Source organism: Rhodnius prolixus, unplaced genomic scaffold, assembly GCF_049639745.1.
Source record: "Rhodnius prolixus isolate KJV_2025 unplaced genomic scaffold, Rpr scaffold_8, whole genome shotgun sequence".
Taxonomy (NCBI): domain Eukaryota; kingdom Metazoa; phylum Arthropoda; class Insecta; order Hemiptera; family Reduviidae; genus Rhodnius; species Rhodnius prolixus.
Genome location: NW_027411593.1, coordinates 12593653 through 12618582, shown reverse-complemented (window position 1 = coordinate 12618582; position 24930 = coordinate 12593653). Strand labels below are relative to the sequence as shown.

Sequence of the window (24930 nt, the reverse complement as noted above, 5' to 3'; positions counted from 1 at the left end):
AGATGGTATAAGGTGTTATCTCACAGTCAGGGAAGAGTTTAAAAAGTTCAAACAAGAAAACAAACAAACAACTATGTCACAACTTTAATTTTATTAAACGAGATAAACACCAGATACATAGATCACACTCATCAACGAAACCCAACCATATCCTGCCTTCTTTCCCTTAACTATCGAAGGGATCTACCAATCGATTAGACAATTTTTTTTTTTATTTTAATATTTTTCGCCCCTTTAACAAAGGTTTTCTCCTATAAAGCTTCGAACTTACCACCATTTGTCCCAGTTATTACTCTTAAAAAAAAGAAGAAGCATCGCTAACTTCATCCTTCTATTTCCAACTTAGTCTACTCCTTTCTCTTCGCCTTTCAGCCTGGGTTCTGTATGTTTGCGAAGGATTCATTTAGTGCAGATGTTGTCTAATCACTTGGAATTTACTTTAGCTGGCTTTTGGCTCAGATTCGCTCTTACTTTGGAGATTTCCTTACTCTGTCGCGTTTGGGTTTTTCTACCCAACTTTCTTAGATCTTCATCCCAGGCGAAATTCGGTGCCCTAAAATTTAAATTTTCATAAAAAGCGGGGCAAAAATTTTACAGTCGTCTTGTTGATCCGGACAATTCACTCTACCTATTATTTTAGATAGAAAGCTTAATACGTTTATTTTGTACTTTCTGAATTATAAGTAAACTTCTTGAAACTTTTACTACGTATATCTTTAGATACAAAGTTAGTTAATTAAACGCTAGAATTTTCTGACGGCTAACGCAAAGTAAATTCACAAAAATTTGAAATAATTTCAAATTTTATTTTATCATCATTTTAACAATAAACTCTTTTTTGGCTAGAAGCCTTTCAACTCTGGAAGAGTAGCAAGAAATGGAAATTTGATTAGGGCAAGTAAGAAGAAAGAAAAATTTATCTTAAAAGAAAACCCTACAAAGCAACTTTAGAAAGAGATCTGCCAGCAAATACATAATAACTTCAGAACAGCTATTACTAAAGAATAAAGGAAATAAGAAAGATAATATACTAAAGTCTTCACTATGAGACATAAAACGTAAAGCTGTTGTTATGAAAAGCTCCTTTCAGGACTTGCACAGCCTGAAAATTTCACCGCTATATAGGAATAAAAATAAATGCCTGAAATAAAGGCAATGTCCTAATTATTACTTCAATGTTTACAGGTGTTTGTTAAAATTAGCATCAAAAGAATAGAAAAAAAAAATGAGAAATAAGGTTTAGTGATATTGTAGTTGCTCTTACCATTGAGAGAGGAACAGTTACTGAAACAAAATCAGTACTTTGAGGGCGAAAGGTGTGAGGATATAGACACAATCTCTGCCCATCGCCGGGAAAATACAGAAAACAAAAAATATAGCCCATTCGGCAGATCAAAGGGCATTCAAGTAACTAATTTGAAAGAACTCTTTCACATTGCGCTCGAATAGATTTTTTTTCACAATCCTTGCCCTGTTTATTTTACACCATTTGGATGCGAGTAGCTCAATAAATTTTACTTCTCACAATAATAATAACTTTTTATTTGAAGAGTAAAGTAGTTCAACAAAAATATCATCATTGTCAAACCAATACCTGTTATATGCAAAAAGGATAACTTTCAGGTATTAAATAAAAACGTTCTCCTGTAAAATTTTATATGAAGCAGATTTTTGAAAACCAATTTAAATTAAAGTTATGTGTGTTATTCGTTATTTTATTTGATTTTTAGGTATTGTTTAATTTACATTAGATGTATAACAAATTGAGGGATGAAATTTTTATTCATTTTCTGTTATTAAAATTTTTGAAGTTCTAAATTATACATTTCAAAGTACAAAGTTCAAACATTCTTTGTTGTAATTATCAATATATTCAATTCGTAAAACTATACTCTACCCTGAAACGGAAGTTACCAAATGCTCTTTTTTTATAATTATAATCCGTTACAAGAATTGTGAGTAGTAAGTGAATGCCGTGAATATTCATGTTAGATTGATTTTACAGTTCGAAATTAGCCTAGATTATTATACTATTTGTGTTCGGAAGGAAACGTATGTTCTAGTCGTATTAATTAGTAAATACAGACAAACCATTCACTCACCCATAATATTTCTAGTTCTACTGGTAAGAGTCACACACAGTACATTACTTAGGCCGCAATGAATTCGCATATGATTTCCCTCCTTCCGTACAACATCTACGATTCTACATCTATATTTGGGGCTAAATGGTCTGGCCCTTGGCCAAAAACTTTGCCAGTCATGTTTGCCGAATTATTGTCTTGATGGTTTGATATTGATGATGAAATTGATGATGGAAAATTCAAGGATTAAATGATTCGCCAGTTAATTTTAATGTTTCTATTGACGGAATGGTTCTTAAAATTTTAATTGGCATCACTGAGTTCTTCGAATTGTTCACGATTTTCTAATTATTTTTGTAAGTCGTGGTTTCTTTCGCAATATAATAGAAAAGCTCACGATCTTACCCTCAAAAACATGTTGAGTTGATGCTTAACTTCCAAGTAAGGGATAATTAACTAAGAATATATAATAAAATAAACTTTCATGAAGATTATAACAATCTTTGGATAAAAATCAAATCGACACCTAGCTTGAAACGCCAGATTATATAAAATTAAAAATGACTCTCTTCTGAACAGTAAGCAAAAATCGGTAAGTATTCTAAAAATGTGTAATGTGTGTTGCTTATTTGTTCAAATTTTCCTGAAAACTTATCTTTTAATATTCGCCAAACATTTTGGCATTCACCTTGTCCGATATTCCGTATTAATTAATTAAAGAACAGACAAAATAACTCTAATAAAACACTAAATCGCCATAATTAGAACTTAATCAATAATGGATAATTCAAACTGAATAGATAAGTTATTTTGTCTTCCTCTTCTTTTTGAAAAATACTTAACTTATTGAACGCGATAGATGTTACTGACTACAGTCTCGATAAGACTAGAATAAAGATTTCAGAGAAGTACGTGATATGGAACACAACCTTTTCTTCAAAAATATAAAGATGGAGAGAGAAAAATAATAAAAAAAAAAAAAGAAAAAGCTTTGGGAAAATCAAGGAAGAAGGCAGGAAGTTTTTGGCAGAAGATAGTCCTGATGTCAGCTGATAAAAAGGACAGTCGACCCTTGTTATACAGAATCCAACACACATCTTTTTGTTAAAAATAAAATAAATCCCTCAATTTCTTCAAATCTTCTCGGTGTATCATTTTATTATAATTGTTATTGTTCAACGTGTACAATAAATAGAAATTGGATGAAACACTTAAACGAGGCGTTTTTTTTTTCCAATGCAATTCTCACAATTGTGACAAATTTTCTTTGGATCTTGAACAAACTCGAGGAAAATAATGCCACAATATTTTAACTTTTCATGTACTCTTATACATCTTAATCAGCCAAAGTTAAAGATATCCGCGGTTTATTCTATTTACTTTAAAGTAGGCATCTTAAGTCAATTTTATGAACAGAATTTCCACTCAGTTCTTAACCTAATGTTCCATTATCGGCCTTTATTTGGTAATAGTTTTATTTAATCCAGTTTTACTTCTATTTTGTATTTATATAATCAATATTTTATTTAGATATGATTCGAGTGGCTCTACCTTCTTTAATTCTTGGCATTCCTCTTTAAATATGCTGGAACTTTATCTATTAATCTGAATAATTGAGTCGGATTCGATCGCATATTAAACTTAAAATAAATATATCATAACAAAGACTTCAGGTAAGCAAGCTTCGCCACTCCTTTATCCAAGTTTGGGATTTGGTAACTGCTTTGAAGATACAACTAAGAAGATGAAACAAAAAGAAAAGTAAACTCTACAAGTACCTACTTATAAGTAGTAATAAAATATAGCGAATAAAAAATAGTAGTATCGTTTAATTTGATAGGATGGGACACCCGCAGTTCTCTAAAGAAAACTGCAGTCTATACTGTAAAGCAGAGTTGTTCAAACTTTGCTATTCCCAGGAGATGCTTGAGAGCTTCGTAAAAATGGAAACTGGAGTATGATGTTATAAAAAAAAAAGTTTATACAACTTTCTCATTTTTGCCAAAAAAATATTATTGAACCAACAATGAACATTCCTTAAATTTTACGAAAGAAACAAAAAAATATTCCAACAAGACATTAAATTAATTTTATTTTTAATCACTCTAAAACTTATCGCATACAGTACCAGCTGAACAACTTATTTTCATATATGTAAGTATATATTTTTTTAATACACTCTGCTTCATTTACATTTTAAAGACACAAACAGTACAACCTTCTCAGAAATGCCTTTTATTCTGGACCGTCCAATATTTTTCATAAAAGATTAGTGGAACTGCTTAATGATCTTTTGTCAGACAACATGTCTTTTGTATGGACTAAGATATGTATAAATTGTTTTGGTCAAACTGTTGCTATAAGGCCAAGTCTCTATAAGGAGTAAATAAAATATCATTTAAAAAAGACTGCCCGAATTTCGGAGATATCTTCGAACATAGACCAAAAACCAATGTGGTCGGATGACACCAGCTCATACAAAAACTGTGCAATCTAGGATTACGAGGTCTGAAAATTAAGTAATGAGACTGATTTTTTTAAATTTTGTTATTCAAAAAGAATTACAATTCTATATTGTCACCTTCAAAATAACTTCCTTCTGAAGCCACACAGCGCTGGAGACGTTTCTTCCACTCCTCATAGCAGTGCTCGAACTCCGATACTGGAATAGCCTTCAGCTGGTCGGTTACAGCCGTTTGAATGTTTTCGACTGTCCCAAAATGAGTTCCCTTGAGGTGATTTTTCAACATCGGGAAGAGAAAAAAGTCACAAGGACTCAAGTGAGGCGAATAAGGAGGCTGAGGAGCCAAAGGAATGTTTTTATTGGCCAAAAACTCGTTTATTGAAATTGCTGTGTGACAAGGAGCATTTTTGTGATGCAACAACACCCACTTGTTCTTGATGTTTGGTCTCACACGAATGACCCTTTTTCGAAGTTCCGTTCACAAAGAGTTTCTACCTCAAGGTCAAACGGTCAATCAACACTTTTACCGAGAGGTTCTTGAAAAACTTCGAAAAAGGGTCACAACCCTAGGCCCACAGCGGAAAGGCTTCTACAAGACATCTTTCCTGGCCAATTCTTCCGCCTTTTCATGTCACATTAATCTTGTGGATAGGTGAACTTATTTGGTTGACAATCTTACATAGAGCGAAGGACTGAATTCAGAACCAAATCAGTCTAGTATTGATTTGATAAGTACCAGCAGCATTATTTCTCTCCTGCGTATCGAAATTGAAAATCCTCTTTACGTTGAGATTTTTTAATGACTTCTTGGTATGATATACGTTAGCTGCTCTTGGAAGCCTAGGCTAAAAAGTGGAGTGGATTAAGTTTTCCTATTTTAGGGAACAATTGTATTAGCCCCTTTTTCTTTAATGAATTCCCTTGATCTTTTATTATTATTATTAAATTAATTAATTTGAAAGAACAAATATCTTTATGTTATTCTTTTCTAAAATTATAAAAACCAAGTGGCACATCTTAGAGAATAAAAAATTGCACTTTTTTAGGATCATAGTCTAGAAGTTACACCTCGTAAAAATGAATCGATTTTAATAAATTAGCAAAACTAAAACAAAAGCAAGTTTATTATGTGAAAATAAAGGTAGGGGACACATACAGGTTTATTGTTACCTATTGCAGTGAGGGGAGCGATTACCTTAATGGAAAAGTATTGTTGCTTTTATTTGCGAATTGCATCTAGAAAATTGGATCTTTACAGCCAACATACTTTTAAAAAAGTTCCTTCGGAACTAAGAGATCAATGTTAGGTGCCAAAAGTGACACAGACTTCTCTGATGTATTCGCTACTATGGAGTTCAGACATGCGAAAAAAAAGAAATAATGGTTGTTTTGTGTTGTGATTTCAAGTTCCACCTAAAAATACACTTTTACACTTTGATATAAATTAAACTTTGGAGTTATTTTGGAGCAGAAAATCAAGTGAATATTGTGAAAATTTATTCTTTTTGAAAATGAAACTTGGTATTGTTATTTACAATATAAAAATAGAATTTCGATTCAAAATGATTTAAAAGTTCTTCACAGTACTGCAAAGTTTTCTTTTTAATTAAATTTTGATATTCTTTTAGCATAAATAAAAAAACAAAAAGCATTCAAAGTCTAACTTACTAATCCGATTCCAAGCATCAAAATAAAAGAAGGTATTTGTTCAAAAATGAATCAACAAAACTAAACTTTACACAAAGACAATCTGGTTATCCTCCAATCAAACTGGATTGCCACTAACAAACTCAGTTGCAAACACATCTCCTCACACTAATGTATGATTGCCTGCATAGCTGCAGAAGGTCATCATCGTCATTAATATAGTTCGAATATCTCCCACGACTCAGGTGCCACTTTAGCAAAAAATCTTCCATTCTGATTTCTCTTATCTCTGGATTAATCATTATGAAAATGTTCCCGTCTTTTTCTTCTTTTTTTAAAAAAAATTTTGAATTTTTTTATACTGGAAATACAAAAGATTTTAAAATAATTATTTTCAACTAATTGCCAGTTTCTGCCCTGAAACGTGCACCTCATCAGTGCCTTTGCTACTAATTGCTCCTAATAGGACCATCCACTTCTTCGGGGACCTTGGCTTCCCTGTAGGTCTCCCACCCAAATTACACATACATTGACTGATACCCCTAAAAATTCCATAAGAATACATAGGCCTTTATAATTGATTCTAAAATGCAAATCAAACGTATCGACCTTTAAAGTTATGTACTTAGATACGAGTACGTAATATATACATATTTTAACAAATGCTGCGGTAAGGGCACGTGCTTCGCCAGTTTTCTTGGAAAACTTTATTAAAAAGCATTCTGGAACAGCTTTATTATGTGCTTATAAGGCTACATACACGTCAGGAAGCCTCACAATTTGTAATTTATTCCCCCTATACACAAAATATCGAACAGACAATAGATGAAAAGTTTGTACCCCAAATTCACATCTCGTCATTTTAATGGCATTCTATACATGAAGCCCTAAAAAAAGTATTTCTATATTGAAATTTGGAGCTTTGTAGCTTAGGGGATATCACTTCAAAATTAAAAAAGTTACTAAAAGGTTCACTTTTTGATAACTAATCCATTTTGATGACCTTTTCAATTAATAACACATCCTAAGAGTAATTATTTTCTGAATTTAAAAAAACTCTCAAAATGGTCTCTATTTGAGAAAACAAAAATAGTATGGTAAGTCTAAGTACACATACATACATATGTATCTCCTTAACAAAAACTTACAGTTTAAAATGTTAAGTATAAGGGTTTATTAAACGCCAAAAGGTACACAAATCAGCAAGTACCCAACATTTCATTAATACTTCATTAATATTTAAGTAATTTTACTGCATTAATTTTCATTAATATTTTTTAGAATTTATTAGATGTCACAGGCTGGCCAGTTTCATCTACAAAAAAAATTTGTTCAAGTAGAACACCATTTAACTTAAATTGATTTTAATATCTAATCAACAAACTATTAAACACAGATTAAAAAGAAAAACTTTATAAAAACAATTAAAAAAAAATATGAGGCTAAAAAATTCAAAAACTTTTTTTAAAAAATGCTTACACCAACATTCATCAATGATTTTGCTTATTTTATTTATTTATTTTTATTTTTAAATAAAAATCGTTGGTTTAAGTTCATTCTTCAATTAAAGTAATTGTCATTTTATGTAGTAGTCAAGTGTTTATAATACTAGATAATAATTAATCTGGCTTTATTGCAAATAATATAGTTTTCTTCAATTACATTCTCAATCTAGGTATTCTTCCCACAGCGTTATATATTTGGAATATACAATAAGATATGCATATTTTTATGACAGCTAATTATTCCAGTATTTTACCTACTATAAGTAAAATTAGAGGGACTACATTAAATTACAATTGAGAAATGAATAATTATTGTTGAATAATTTACTAGATATTACCTATGCGTTATTTGTGCTCACAAATACTTCTTAAGACGAATTCTAGACTGAAATATTGTTTAAAGTCCGTGATTCAAATTTAAACAGTAGCCGACTCTAACTTTGTCTTTTTCTACTTCAACATGCATGTACGTATAAGTGATTTATCATAAATATAACAAAAAAATATTATAAATGAGGTAGGCGCCACGATAGCCGAGCGTTTAGAGGCGAGACTTGCGAAGCTAATATGTATTGTGGTACTGGGTACGATTCCCGGTCTTAGGCCTTGGATTTTATTTAATGGTTAATAAAAAAGAAGTTTACAGTAAAGTATGTTTGCTAGTCGCCTCCGTCCACGACACCTAATTGGTAGTTGGACGTTAAGCCCCGCCTGAAAAAATAGGCGATTACTTTACTTACTTTACTTTTACTATTATACGAGTAAATGAAGTGGCTAGCATAAGGGTCTGTGACATCTAATAAATTCTAAAAAATATTAATGAAAATTAATGCAGTAAAATTACTTAAATATTAATGAAGTATTAATGAAATGTTGGGTACTTGCTGATTTGTGTACCTTTTGGCGTTTAATAAACCCTTATACTTAACATTTTAAACTGTAAGTTTTTGTTAAGGAGATTTTTGTACCTTTTGGATAGATTTTCCTTTTTGTCTATTTTGCAAAGTTACATATCTGCTTTACAGATTTGATTTTTTTCAAATTTGGAATAAGCAATTCTATCATTATAACTTGATAAGGTGTTAAGTCGGAACCGTAACTACCACTGGAGAGATCTTTTTTAAGAATGATTATAGTTGCGGTCTCCCAAACCATCCTCAATAACAATTTTTTGAAAAAGCGTCTTGAATAACATAGGAAGGTATTTGTACGTAAATAGAAAAATTAAACTGCGATTTCAGTACTTCCTTTTAAGAGGAGTAAGAAAAATAAACTGCGATTGAAGTACTTCTCCCTAAAAGGCAAAGAGGCAAAGATTTTTTAATCGAACGACAATTCATTGATTTAAGTCGGTTCACTCATTGATAATTTTAACGATTGCAGTACTTCCTCTTAGTAGGTGTAAGAGCATGATGGCACTTCACAGCCATGTAGAGGAGCTTTAATCACTTCTTCGTGCTAAATTTTATCAAAATCGGACAAAGCGTTATAGAAATATTGGTAATAATAGTTTTAGAAACGGCCTTACTTGGGTGGGGCAAACTCCCCTCCATATGAGGCATAGCGACGAGACTTTTAAAGTGCAAATCTGTACAAAATTTCGATTCGAATGACACTTCATTCATGAAAACTGGTTTACGTGTCGATAATTTGAAACGATTGCTATACTTTCCCTTAATAAGTGTAAGAGCTGATCGCCGCTTTAATGTTACATAGCGGAGCCCTAACCCTATCATCCTATCATCCTACCCAATTTTATCAAAATCGGGTCAAGATTTACAGAGTAATTAGTAATAATAATTTTGGAGGGGTCCTTACATAAAGGGGGCTAACTCCTCTCCCATTCGATGTACAGCGTTGAGACCCCCAAAATGCACATCTACATAAAATTCCGAATCGAATGACACCTCATTCATGAAAATCGGTTCGCGCGTTTAGGCGTTACGTTGTTTACAAAAAAGGTAACAACAACAACAAGAACAAGAACATTTTTTGAAAAAGCTGTTTTTGCTCATTTTCGGCAACTTTTTTCTCGAAACCTATTAGATCTGGGTTGTTGCAAAAAAATTACAGCTATAAAGGAGGGCTTGCCCTATGTTTTAAAGAAAATTTGGGAATTTTATCTTTTATAGAAAAAGAGGAAAAAATTGTCAAAGTTGGGTGTTTTTCAACGTTACGCTTTTTCGTTTAGTTTTTGATGATCAACCCTTATACAACTGTCCTACCGGACAGTTTTAATTTCCGAAATTATCGAATGGTTATCAGACTTTCATGAAATTTGAAATAATGGCAATCCGTTTAATTATTAACAGGATACTTGAAAGAGATGCTTCGAGTTACTGTTCTTTGAAAAACCCGGCAAAACATAAATTCTGAAAAAGCAATTGAAATAAAAGTGATAGATATTTATAGAGAGGGGGAATGATATAAAACTAGACAAGAAAATCGATAGAGGAGCTTTTAAAGTAAAAGGAGCCAAAATTTATTTTCTGCATGTTTTCCGTACGTTGCAGACGATAATTCCTCACATAACTGTCCTAAAGGATTGCTACAATGACCATGGCCAGCATTTAATATAATGAAGTAACAATAATTCCTAATTATGTAATCAATATCGAAAATTATTCGTGGTTTAGTCCTGCCTCAGAACAATTTTCAATATTATCACATTTTAAAGAAATACTTTATTAAATTATTTGTTGCCCGATAAATATTTCATTGATTAATATTTTCTGTTCATAAAATTACACTCCTCTAGCAAGAGGAGAATTAAGTGTATAAGAAAGTGCTCATAAATAATAGTCAAACTAGTTCTCTGAACGATTTATTCTATTATAAACTGCGGTATTTGCATTTCAACTGAATATTTTCCATCATTTTAATAATCATAATATAACTAAAATGACTTTTATCTTTTAAACGACCTGCTGCTGCTCCTAGTTTTGCTTTTGACTACAAAAACATACGATCATCTTCAATACAATTTTATTTAGTTATTACCATTTATTCGATTACCATAATTTTCGCCTATTTTTACAGGCGGAGCCTAACCTCCAACTACCAATTAGGAGTCATGTTCAGGGGCGAAAGACTATACTTATCAAATTATTAAAAATCAAAAACTCGAACAGCAGCATCCTTTTTATATATAGGAAACAATTCATAAATATTCCAATGTACCCAATATTTACAATCCAGTATTAGCCTAAAAATTAACTATATAGTACATACCAGCAGCTTTCTAGCGTATAATGAGTCCATTCCCACTTTTTCCGAAATTTTTTGCTTCTTGTTTTTCAAATTAGATCGACCCTACATGTACAATCCAGTATTGGTCTAAATATTATCAATGTAATACAAGCCAGCAGCTTTCTAGCGTAATAATGAGTCCTTTCCGACTTTTTCCGATAGTTTTGGCTTCTTATTTTTCAAATTAGATCAACCCAAAATGGAGAAACTAACATTAAAATTAAATAATCAGAATTGTAACATTTAACTAAATTCAAATTTAGTTTTAGTCACTGTGGACGATTAAATTTGTTAATTTAATCAAAATTCTACGTGATTTTAAAACTTTTATAACCACCATTTGACCAATGGTTGTTTCAGAATCGGACCAATGAACATTCATTCGGTCTAGCTGGTGCCTAATCACCATCAATATTATCACTGTTCATAATCTTGGCACCTTCATTCTACCAATATGAGTGCCATGAATTGTAGAAAGTGCTTGGAGTATCAGGAAAACTTTTAAATTATTTTCTCTTTAACTATTGTTCTCTTTCTATTCCCAAAAGATGTGAGGTTGGCTCCCTTTGTTCTCATCTCAATATTTTGTTAAGGCGAGTGCTTTAGAATTAAAAGTTCTGATGATGGCTCTATTAACGAATCGCTGGAGGCACTATGATCAATAGAATTTTTGTCATTGAAATCTATAAAACAAGTAGTCAACATAAATAGTTGACTGAAGGAGTAACAAGTAATAATTTTAACTTGCACACCAGTGTTACCAGCTCACGGAAAACACTAATAAATGAGGAATAAAACACATCTTCTCTATCCGCTTTGAGTAACCAAAAAGTTGAAAAAGAAGTATTACATTAAAGTAGTATTCGTCTACTTTATAAGTGGTAAGTCAATCAAAGGTTGGTTCAGTATAATTTAAAGTGAGAATTACTGTAAAATAAACATAAGACTAAAAAATTACTCACAAATTAACTGAGTAATGAAGCCATACGCGAGATCTTTCTACTCCAGGAACGTCCTACAAAACGAGGTTCCACCTAAGTGGAATAGTAAAGGTGAAAAAGTGGTAGCTCAAATTACTTAGATGTATAGTAGTTAGATTGACAAAGTAACAGACTAATTCGTAAATAGGTTACATATAATGCGGTAAAAAATAAGATAAATATGAATGTAGGATGGTTTTACTTAAGTCTCGTGAGTCGTCAAAATGGTTAAATACGATTGTAGGATAGTCCTATAAAGGTCTAGTGAGTGGTCATCATGGATAATTGTGAGTCCTATATATGTTTAGTAAGTCACCAACATTGTTCAATGTGAGTGCAGAATGGTCCTATATAAATCTAGTGAGTCGTCAGCATGGTTAAATATGAGCGTAGGATGGTCCTATATAAGTCTAGAGAGCCACCAACATAACACACTCTTAATGTTTAAAAATATAGTTAAATATGTATGAAGAAACGGCATTTATGTTTACAGAAATTGCCACTAGAGTTCTCCACCTGACGGAGCGTGAAGTAAGCTTACAACCTAAGCAATGGCGGCTTACAAGTCTACAGTATGCTCATTTCTCTTTTATCCATTTCACGATTAAACAATACAAATTCTCAACTTTTTTGTTTCTGTTAACGATTATTTGGTAAAATATGAGGTATCATGCCAAAAGAAATATTATTTATTACGTTTTTTAGGATTTTTTTTTTATTGCTTTAATCGAAAGTTTATCAAATACCTATGGGAGAAATGTTGGAAAAAAAATTTTAAATTAATTATTTCATTAAAATTATTAAGTTTAAAGTAGTGGCCAATCACATTGCAGTACGAGTGCAGACTGTGGGCGGGTAACGCCCACTTCTAGTACGTCATGCCCACCTCTACTGTAATCACTCCCACCTCTAGTGTAGACACGCCCTGTCCATTGAGAACGAGGCATGGCTGGATTAAAGCGTATTATCAATGGTTCTTTAATAACTTTCAGTTATTTTACTAAATCTTATTATTATTATTTCATGATTTATTAACTTTTTTTGTGTTTTTAGAAATAATGTTAATCTTAAGTAGATATTGAGAAATAATGCTAACAAATTATTCGAAAAAATATCATTCTCAATTTTCAAGAAATTTGTAATAAGTTAAGATCGTTTTCGAATAGTTTTCGCCAGTATTCGACAGTTTTACTTTACTTTCTCATGAAGAGAATCTCGTATGAAAACTCACATGACTTTTTTTTACCATAATTTATAAATATAATTGAATTTTATTGTAACTTAGAATTACACAATAAAAAGAAAACAGAGATCACATTAATAATAATGTTTTTCATTCCTTCTGAATTTCACTTAACAAATAAAATAGTTAACTATTAAAGTTACACCAACTATCTTAGCCTGTTTTCTCTGGCCACGGACGCTAACCGCTAGGTTGTTGCGTACTAAGGATGCCATCTTTAACTAATCTTTGTTTTGCGGTTTCAGGTGATCTTGAAGTGCAACTCTGTGGCAACAAACAATAAAATAATAGAGTTAATATAGAATGGTTACTTATTACATCTTCGAGAGTACACTATTTCTCTTATAAGCGGCAATAGATCGTAAGAAAAGAAGCAAAAACTTTCTGCATAGAATTGTGTACCTGTTTCTGAAATATACGAATTAGTTTTGTTGAATTAATAACTTTGTAAAGTGCTACGTCTATTGATTTTGTGGTTATTGTAGAAAGCCATTGTATTTTACAACGTCCAATAGCATTTCACAAAGGTGTCACAAAGAAGAGCAAACGTCCCTTTACTGGCATTACTATGTTATTTTTTACAGAAGAAAGTTACCAGGAATCAGTCTCAATCGAAATAAAAATTATTAGTCTCACTAGTTTATTTTAAAATCTCCTCTGTTTTCAGGTGGAAAGGCCGTAAGTATTACTTTTCTGAAACTAAGAACGTATAAATTGAATTTTCCCACCTCACCATTTAAATTGTCTACAATTCAAAAAGAATTACGTCCTTATTATTCTACATTATGCAAGGTTTCACATGTTGAATCGATCTAATTTGTTAAATAAGAAGTAGAAACCATTTGAAAATGTAGTAAAGTTTTCTTAATTTCACTAGAATGCTGCTGTTCAAGTATTTGGTAGTTAATAATGAGGCCAATGCTACATTGCACATGTTGGGTCGATCAAATTTGTTAAATAAGACGAAGAAACCACTGGAAAAAGTAGGGTTTGTTCCCTATTTTCAATAGAATTCGGCTGTTTTAGTATTTGATAGCTAATAATGAGGCCAATGCTAGGTTCTCATATGTTGGGTCAATCTAATTTGAATAATAAGAAGTAAAAACCATCAGAAAAAGTAGGATTTGTTCCCTATTTTCTGTATAACGCTGCTCTTTTAGTAGTTAATATCCAGCCTATGCTACATTGTACATATTGGGTCGATCTAATTTGTTAAATAAGACGTAGAAACCATTGGAAAAAGTAGGATTTGTTCCCTATTTTCAATAGAATTTTGCTGTTTATGAATGTCTTAGTTAATATTAAGGCTAAAGCTGAATTGTACCTGATGGGTTGATCTAATTTGATAAATAAAAAGGTAAAACCATCAGAAAAAGAGGGAATTTTCTCATTATTTTTACAGAAAACTGCAGGTTCAGTATTTGGGGTAATGGAAGGTTACTTTAGCAAATAGATATTTTAGTTTATATCTATTTTGTTGGAAGTGGTTACATTGAAGTTATTAAAATTTGTATGAAGAGCTATTATTTTTATTTGGAAATTTAACCATGAATGTTTATTTAAGTGTAGCTCTTAGGGAAGTGAACTTATTTTCGCGAATCGATTTTCACAGCATGATGTACGTTCTGCTTCCTCTAATATTTACCAAGTAAATATATTTCTAACTAAAATTCCGAGTTACAAGAATACCGTTTCACCAAAAGTGCGTCAAAACAGAGCAACCTTTACAAGTTCTCCACCATTTCCTAAGCAGCGTCAAACTCTTTTATGTGAACTTAGTTATGAGGAACAAGTTAGCTCAGTGGACAACGCACTAAATTTCTACACGGGGATTCCGAGGGAGTCCGGTGATAAACAATGTTCTCCCTAATGTTAGTACAGTAAAAAAGCTCCTGACGCATTTGACTTCAGAATTTGAAGCGCCTTAAATTAATAAAAGAAAAAGAGTATGTTTTCTTCTAACTCTATTTTAATTTCGGTATATTAATTTAAGTAGGTTTCTGATATGAGTACGTTTCCTTCAACTTGAAAACGAACATGTGCAGTGATTATGTAAATTATATTTTTAGTGCATACAATAAGATTTAAGATAATTTATTTAAGAGAAAGTCACGTGATTGTTCACACGAGATTGTTTACTAAAATGTATTATCACTAAATTTACATTTAAATGTGCCACCTATTACAGGAAACACATTTCTTGCTATTAAATTAAACCAAGAGGATGTGGTTGTTAAAGTGATATCAACAAATGTATTTAAATGCAGCCCAAAAATAATCAACATTCCAGATTGTAATCACGCTCTGGGTAAGTAGTAATATTTATGTTTTTTTATACCAAGCAAACTATAAATATATAAACTATTTATCCTGTATATTACATTAATCCCAGTAACTTAAAGGAGAGGAGCGCATCAGGCGAATGCTAAGCACCAAAACGTTTAATACACACGAGAAAGTCAAAGATGATCCCCGATCCTTAAACCATTGCTTTAGTTTATAGTATTTTTACTAACAATTACGGGTATTCGCTTAAAATGTGAATTTTTCTCAGTGAACATTAGTTAAATTCTTAAATCTCCTTTTAAAAATCAGAAGATTAGTTTAAATTGCCCATCTCTTTTGCTTCTGAATAGACACGTAAGTTTACAGTGTTCATTCTAAATATAGTTTTTTAATCCAAAAATTAGACAGAATTTAGATTAGATTAGGTTCCACATGGATTGACCGGTCAGCTCCCATCGGCATTTTTTGGGTGAGCCGATAATTGGCGCACCACTGCGGCATTTTGATGAACAGTATGTGGTTCATACCCTTTTGAGCGTACTTTAGGAACCCTTCCAGCCAGACGTCTCATTAGGCTTTGTCTTGAATGCTCAGGATCCCAGACAATAAGTACCAATACTCAAAAAATAAAAACAAAAGAAAATCTATAAAGTGTCTCACTTCGTAACCAATAGAGCCACCTGAATTGTGAGAAAATGTGCGGGTTTGAAAAGTCTTTTCTTATAATCTAGCTACAGAAATGTATTTCAATTATTCTTTTTGAAAGATGCCATTTGTTTTTCTTGGCTTTCCAAAATACCGTACCCCGAATTCCCACTCTCATTCCAGGAGCTACCCGAGAACTTCACAGTGTAATAAGCTGAAAGTAATTACTTAATTATTAAAGTAATTAAAATAAACACTAGTTTATTTTACAGCTTAAAGTGAACAATTTGCTTAATTTCATTAATAAACATATTCTCATAAACAAACTCATCAATAAAGAGATTGCATTATGACCCAAAATTCTTTTTAAAATGAAAAAATAATTATTTCATATTAGCAAACACCTTGTACACGGTGCATATAACGTATAACAATAATTTACTGTCCTGAGCTAATATTTAAAGTAAAAACATTCAACTAATAGAATTTATTATAAATAATAAATTAAACTGATGGTTTGACGTTTAGCCCCACTTCAAAAATAGGCAATTACTTTACCTTACTTTACTAAAAAGTACATTATACTTAACAAATAATCAAACAGATTTAGTATTAATCTAAGGGATTAGATTGTATTGTATCCTAAAAAGGAGGTTAGCCTATTCACTTTGATAATTTTAGGATTTATTTTTTTACAGAAAAAAAATGGCATTAAAAGTGAGTTCAGTGAACTTATATCCTTTGGAAAATGCTAAAACACATAACACTTACAAATTTGAAGCCGTACATTTGAGCCCACCAACTGCTATATTCAGAAGAGGACAGGAATTTGATTTGGAAATTGTATTTAGCAACCGTTCTTTCAATAGTCAAGTGGACAAATTAAGGATTATCTTTAACTATGGTGCGTTGTTTTTTCCCCCCGTTCTTACATTATTAATATGAATGAAGAAGTAAGTTATTACTGTTTAATTTTTAAGTTGTAGTTGTATTTTTAAGAGTAGGTTATGGAAGCTAAAATTCTTAAAACTTTTATATGAATTATGTATTGTGATAAATGTTAATTGATGTATAATTAATATGCATTACCTATGTTTAGCCATTGAAGATAGCCCTGAAACTTTGGCAAAAAATAATTCATAAAAAATGAATGAGACCAGTAAAATGATAACTAATGATATTATACAAACAATTCCTTCCCTAAATTTTGTTTTCTTTAATTGATGTGCAGAAGATGAAGAGAAAAAGCCTCAGTCTCCTAGAGGTGGTGCCTGGCTGGTTGATAGCGAAGATTTGGCCGACGATCCGAACGTGTGGTCTCTCAGAACCATCAAAAATGAAGGAAAATCTCTAAAATTAAAAGTAAGCCTCACATTTATTCAAATTTATTTGATTTTTTAATTCAAACATAAAAAATTAAAACTTTCTTAATCCATGAAATTTCCAGATGAAAACTCCCGTTATTTGCGCTGTCGGAGCGTGGACAATTAAAATTAAACTCGATCTTAGATCACGTCTTGGTGGATCAACATATGAGCATCCAGATTTAGTGTACATACTGTTTAATCCATGGAATAAGAGTAAATATTTTAATTTTCTTCAAATAATTTAATTAGACACCGTTAAAATCATCTATGGTATTACATATTCTGTTTTAAAATAATATTATACTTCCCAGATGTAAACGTTCCTTAGCTTCAAAACTTTTTTAATCAAGTCTCTTTAATTTATATAAATACAAACTTTCCATTAAATTAACTTCATAAGGGTTCAATAAAGCGATTCACATTTTATAGGAGTTCAAAATATTCTTTTATTTATTTATTAATTTGAATCTGGGAAGATAGAAAGTAACAAAATTATGAATAATTTGAACTAGATTTCTGTTCGTCTTATTTGCCTTCAATCATTTTGTGGTTCAATGATTATTCACCATTAAATCATCCACTTAATGTGGATATAAAGCAAATTTCTCAGTCAAAAACTTAGCAATAGAATAAAACCCTTTATTAAGGAAACTCACGCCACCATAACAAATGAAATTTTTCTACGAATCCTCTTAAACGTCAAATTTAGATATTCACTTGAACATCCATTTAATGTAACGGATATGGGAATAAAGAACACTTCTTAGAAAAAAGGAAAATTATCCCTTCTTTGCAGCAGATACTTTTGAACAGTAAGACAGATCATTTTAAGAAATCAATTTAATATGACAATAACTCTTCTTAGAATAGGAAGAAACTGCTGGAAGCGGAATATTTATCAAGAAAAATAATATTGAACGGAAAGTTTAATATGGTGCAATCGAGGGGGCGCCCCAAGAACAGGTGGAAGGAAAGTTTGCCCAAGAATTTAACGAAATTTAACAAGAGAATGAGGCCCATGCTACCAGCAATGAAATGTGCGTTACCAATGGTTTCATCAGTAGGGGAAACAAATGATCAACTTCTTGAGGTAGAAACTAATTTCTGCCATACAATGATATTAATTTTAAAAAAAGGTTGCTTACAATTATGTAATATCCAGATGAATTTATTAGAGTCCAATATAATTAGTTCAATGTGTCAGAGAAGCCACCGATGAATAATATATTTTTGTCAACGCCTTGAATTATGAGGAAAAACTTTACCTAGATAAAATAGACCTACTCCTACTGTATGCTGAATTAATCTCCTGGTATGGAACACTTGCAATTTCTTTTTCTCCTCTAGGTACTTTTAAATGATTGAATTTTAGGATAAAATAATGACACGAAATCATAAGCAAGGCGTACTTCTCTAGCTTCGAGAATCTAGCTTCTCAATTTTGCAGCATGTCAATCTGACATTGAATGGCTTTAATTTGTCATCGATCGCTAATGGATATTTTATTATTTTCTATTTTATCTTGGCAAATCTTTTAAGCCCGTACTTACACTTGAAAGTGTGCTCAGAATATTCTTGTAAAAAGAATAAAAAGGAATAACTAGAGTATTTGTACTGTTGTAGATGATACCGTGTATATGCCTGATACTCATCTGCTGGAAGAATACGTAATGAATGACGTTGGCAAGGTGTACGTTGGTAATCAGGTGTCATCCGTAGGCCGCCAATGGTTGTTCGGTCAGTTTGAAGCACATGTATTGTCTATCTGTCGCAAAGTATTGGAGCCAACGTGGCAAGAATTTCCTTATAACAAAAGATGTGACCCAATCTATGTTTCCAGAGCATGTTCAGGAGTGGTAACTATTTCCAAAAAAATAATTTCTTCATAAAATCTTTCTTAAAAAATTAATTTAAGAAATGCAATCAATATTTAACGAGGTTGTTTTCCTTATTTTATTATTATTATTATCCTAAGAATTTTTTATTCAATTATTCCTGAATTTGCTGACAGAACTCTTAGTAGTACAAAGTATCGTACAAAGTTCGTAAGTCCAAGTTATTGGTCTAATAAGCAGTAGGGATACTAGTTTTTAGTTTATAGCAGAAAATTTTAAGTATATATCAAGAAGTCTTAAGAATAGTTTATTGAAATTGTTGGTTTATACTCTTTTCTGCTCGGTATGAGGGTTCCAGGTGAAGTCTTTTGTCAAGTTAAGATTATTTTTGTCAAGATTATTAAGTTTGGAGAACGCCTGAATGAACTGGGAATACACAGAAGTAGGCAGATTCATGACTCAAAAATATAAGATCCAGAGTACGACCTTGAAATTCTTCAGCGAGCTTCGTGCTAGAACCATATCACAAGGCAATAATGCTTTAGCTCAAAGAAAAAAACAATTGCGTTCACAACTTAGGTTTGTTGAACGATGAACTAAGAATCTGAACTGATAGGGGATTAAGAGCCAACTTAACTTAATTGTAGGATATAACTTTCTGAGTTGTAATTTTTCTATAATTTTGATTTAGATAAAACTGGAAAATGGAAATACTAATCATGTCGTAAGGAATTCAGCTATAGAATTCACATAATATAAATAAGTTATAGCACTTCTAAAGTCTGTTGTCTTTGAATTGAATGAAATAACTGACCTCCAACCTTTTACTGTAATAACAGTACCGATGACGTAAATGGCTGCACTCTTGAGGGTATTTAATATTTATTGTGAAACTTAGTCTTTAATCTCATGTTTAATCTTGATTTCTATTGGTTAATCCTTATCTATGTGGGTTTTTTTTATCTTTTTTCTATGGATTTCTATTTAATAGGTTCATTACAGTTAAAATCTCAAGGAAATTGAAGGAAAAAAGGAAGTTTTTTGATGCGATTTAACTCAGTCACGGATTAGCCAAAAAAAACTTAGCTTCTCATTATTTTGGACATGCTATCAGAGTTCAATTGCTGACTACAATCCAACTAATGCTGCAATCTAGTTAATTATGAAAATTTAGACGAATGAACAAGATAGTTTTTTTGGTAGATTTGTATTAAATCTTGAAAATTAGGTATAACTATATTTCTATTATTGGAGAATAGCATTGAAAGATAGAAACGTGGAGAAATAATGAAAACTTTAATGAAGTTAATATTGCTATTTATTATTGACATGCGTCTCATCATCTATTGTACAGCATCTTCCACTTCTTTTTTTTTATCTTTGTGGTTATTGTTTTGTTTATTGGTTTATTTATTTTCTTTTACTGGTAAGGGGAAGTAATGTAAATTTTAATATCGAGTATTCTCTGGAAATACACATTCTGGAGCCGAATGGGGATATGGGGGATATGCTAAAATGACTTTTTTAAGTTCAAGTGGGTGTACGGTTTAATTAAATGAATAATGCATTTTAGAAGAAAATATTTTGTGACGTTCGTGGGTTTGAGGAAAATGCCTAAGTTAGAACCTTGAGAAAATTTTCAGAGTTTTTGAGATTTGAAGGGAGATTTGATGTTAGGCTATCCCGAAAGTGTTCCCTCGATTTCCTATCATGTTACCAAGAGATCACCTGAAGAGTAAGTCAAATGTCATTAACATGATCATAATAATTAACAATCATTCTAGCGAAAAATTCTTCAAGGGAACTGGAGTGGTGACTATGAAGGTGGGACCAATCCATCATTGTGGACCGGATCTGCACCAATTTTGAAAGAATATTCAATAACTGGTTCCAAGGTAAAATATGGCCAGTGTTGGGTTTTCGCTTCGCTTGGGTGTTCAGGTGAGAACAGTTAATTTATAAAGAAGATATCTTTTATTCTTCAAAGTTTTTTGCGGATGAGAGCGAAATTATTTCTTTCTGTTAGGCCAATTGTATTAAGTTCATAGAATACAATTAAGTGGTTCACTTATGCTTTATTGGACATGTTTAGTCTGAATACCTAGAGACATATTACGGACCTCTACAGAAATAAGAATAGTCTGAGACAAAGAGTGAAGGCACTCTATGTGAAACCTCTACCCTGGACGGTAGTTGAGTACTCGAACAAATATTAATTAGATAACCTATTTTATTATTATAATTGCAGTCTGCCGTGCCCTGGGGATACCAGCTAGAGTGGTAACTAATATAATTTCTGCCCAAGATTACGATGAATCACTAACAATTGATAAGTATTTTGACGCCGCTGGTGAATTAATAAGAGGTGAATCGCTTTGGAATTTCCATGCTTGGATTGATGTATGGTTAGCACGTCCAGATCTACCATTGGGATATGGCGGATGGCAAGCAGTTGATCCTACGATGAGTAAGTAACCAGTAATGAATAAAAGTAAATACTTATTTTGTCAAAAATATTTCTTATAATTTGTGACATTCAGGTACTGGGCCTTCATCATTAGAAGCTATTAAGCGTGGAGAAGTTGGATACGCTTTTGATGTTCCTGAAAAAATTTCAGAAGTTAACGCTGATTTAGTTGATTGGAAAGAGGATGAAGAAGCTTTACTTGGCTTTAAAAAAATAAAAACAGACACAAATTAGTGAGTACTTTTGAAAAACTAGTATTGCGGAATTGAAAGGCAGATTTCCTATCAGAATTTATTTTTATTTTATTTATTATTTTTATTATTTGAAAGGTACACCAGCGCTATCTGAGTCAGATGAAGAGCGTGCCCTGAAAAAAAAGTTACTAACCAAAGTCATCATGTTGATTTAGATGCAACATCCACGTTATTGATCAAATTCTTTGATCACCTCTGTATATATTTGGTACAACATTTCTGGAAAACCCGAAATCTCGTTCACAAACTTCTGCCATACATTTCCCTCTTTAGCCTTTTTTTCTTTACCTTCACCTTATATTGTCTATATTCTGCTTTCAACATTTTCATTTGCAGTAGTCCAAGCTAGGTCTCCTTCACTATTGATCCTAACAGGTACTGTATCTGATGTATTACATATTTTCAGCACTTTCCCTTTCTGTTACTAAAGTAATAAGGAAGTAATAGGTTCGTATAATTTACATGTCATTCCTAACAAAACATATTATCTGCTTCAATCTGATTAATCAAACTCTTATGAATAAGAAGTATGAAAAACATGCATTCAATTAGATCATATCCATCACTATCGCATTGTTCAATTCCCTTAATTGTTCCATAAAATAAAGATCACAAAACTATACGACTTAAATAGATTTATATCGCTGGTACAGAAGAATGATGAAACTAAAATTAAAAACTCTTTTTTTGGCGTATTACAAAGAGGTTATGTTGATTAAATCTCTTATTAAAAATGGTTTTAGTGTTGGATACCAGATGTTAACTAAAAGACCACACATCTTTGATCCAAATGGGGAGAGAGATAGAGATGATGTTATGTACCAGTACAAGAATCCAGAAGGTTTGTTAGTGCATTATTATTATTTTCAACAATGAATTTTGATTGAAATTGAAGCATACATGTTTAATTCTTTGAATTAGAGACTATTTGTTAAATATTTAGGCACAAAAGAAGAACGTCTGGCCTTGCTAAGAGCTGCAATGCATTGCAGTTCAAGATCATGTGCAGTTTTTGAATTAGAAGATGCTAAACAGTTGGAAGAAATTAAATATTCAATTTCTAAAATTGAAAAAATCCACATAGGCAAAAATTTTACGATTATTTTGGATATAGAGGTAACTTTTTTTCTCACATGTTTAATTGAATTACTATTTACTCCTTTATTGCTTAATATTTTTTAAAATTTATTTTTAGAATACTGTGGGAGAAAAAAGAAAAGTGCAACTAGTTTTCACTTTGTTTAGCCTTTACTATAATGGAAACAAAGCACACAATATTAAAAAAATTGTTCAAACCATTGAACTTGCACCGAATGAAAGTAAACTTAATTAACTTATAAGGCAATAATTAATTAATTATGACTTCTATTGTTTCCATAGTAATTTCATTAATTTAACGATTTCAGAAAAACAATTCCAAGCTAATATTACTTCAGAAGATTACGTGGATAAGTTAGTCGAGTTTAGCCTTCTGAAATTGTATTTAATTGCTACTGTGGATGAGACCAAACAAACCTGGGTTGGAGAAGAAGACTACCAAGTTATAAAACCTACTTTGACCATTCAGGTATTTTCTGTTAACATCTACATTAACACTTTGATTTCTTTCATTTTGGCTCTTCTTTGTGTCTCTTCTCTGCATCCAGTTATTTCTATAATCAATAAGATAATTTACATTATTAATTAATAAGGGATGGTAAAGCTGTGGATTTGTAAGTGGGAGATTTCCAGTTCGAATCCCGCATGGACTACCAACTTTTTGTTTGTTAGAAAATTGTTAAAAGTTAAGAATTTGCTTCAACCCTCGACGGCACCTAATTGGTAGTTGAAAGTTAATCCCTGCTTACTTTACTTACTCCATTGTAAATTTCTCTTACTGGTAATAAAGGTAAACATTGAAAAGTTATTGTTGTTTTATTTTTCAGGCAGTTGGAAGTCTTTCTGTGGGCAAACAAGGAAAAATTGTTTTCCAGCTTAAAAATCCACTGAAGAAGAAGTTAACTGAATGCGTTCTAGCTTTTGATGGCCCAGGGATCCTAAAATACCAGAAAAACTCTTTTAGGTTTTTAATATTTTTTAAAAAATTTTATTGGCGTTTTCCTCTAATAGCACCGTCCGAAGTTATACTATTTATAATTGCAATAAGGTTCCAATTACGCATGCTAGACTTGAATTGATAAACTTTAAACAAATTCTGAACTTAATTAGGCTTATAACCTCTCTAATTCCGGAATTAGAGATTCCATTAAAAAAAATGGTAAAAACACAGTGAATATTTATTACAATTCTAATAATGGTATTTATTTATATATTGTTCACTTTCAGAGACGTGCTGCCTGAGGAGAATTTTAAAATGGAGGCTACAGTGACTCCATCCACATCAGGAAAGTTAACTTTGGTTGCAATATTTTATTCCAAAGAATTGCAAGATATAATGGGCTCTGCTTTGATTGATGTTACCTCTTAAAATTGATAAATTTACTCGTTTATTATTTTATTTTCTTCTATATTTTTTGTCTCCAATTCTCAAAATAATTATATTTGCATATTTTATGATTTATAACGTACTATCTTTATTAATGAAGAGATTATACATTATACAAATATATGACACATAAATTATGAGATTTTATTTTGCCCTAAAAAGAAAAGGGATGTAAAATATTTCCAAGACTTCCTTCAGTTGGATTTCTCACGGCGGTAATATCAATTTTCTACGATTTTTAAAGTAAAACTAAATGTTAAGCTGCCTTTTATAGTATTTAGATTATTGAATACTGATTACTGATTATTGAATTGTTGACAATAATCAGAATTTAGAAATAGGTAAACCTACTGTCACAATCACTCACGATACCATCAACTCAAAATCCCAAAAAAATATTTTAAATAGTGTTTGATCTC

The 24930-nt window shown here is 31.5% G+C and overlaps 1 protein-coding gene across 1 annotated transcript; it reads left to right on the top strand.

Moving 5' to 3' along the window:
• The first annotated feature begins 15000 nt into the window (after positions 1-15000).
• On the top strand, positions 15001-24651 carry LOC141450876 (hemocyte protein-glutamine gamma-glutamyltransferase-like). Its single transcript, XM_074121746.1, has 15 exons — positions 15001-15118; positions 15361-15480; positions 16802-17007; positions 17335-17465; positions 17551-17683; positions 19094-19326; positions 21090-21246; positions 21554-21772; positions 21846-22005; positions 22770-22867; positions 22970-23142; positions 23222-23345; positions 23433-23593; positions 23952-24088; positions 24352-24651. The coding sequence occupies exons 3-15, from the start codon at positions 16809-16811 to the stop codon at positions 24491-24493; spliced, it is 2067 nt and encodes a 688-aa protein (XP_073977847.1). The 5' UTR covers positions 15001-15118; positions 15361-15480; positions 16802-16808; the 3' UTR covers positions 24494-24651.
• Positions 24652-24930: the final 279 nt, after the last annotated feature.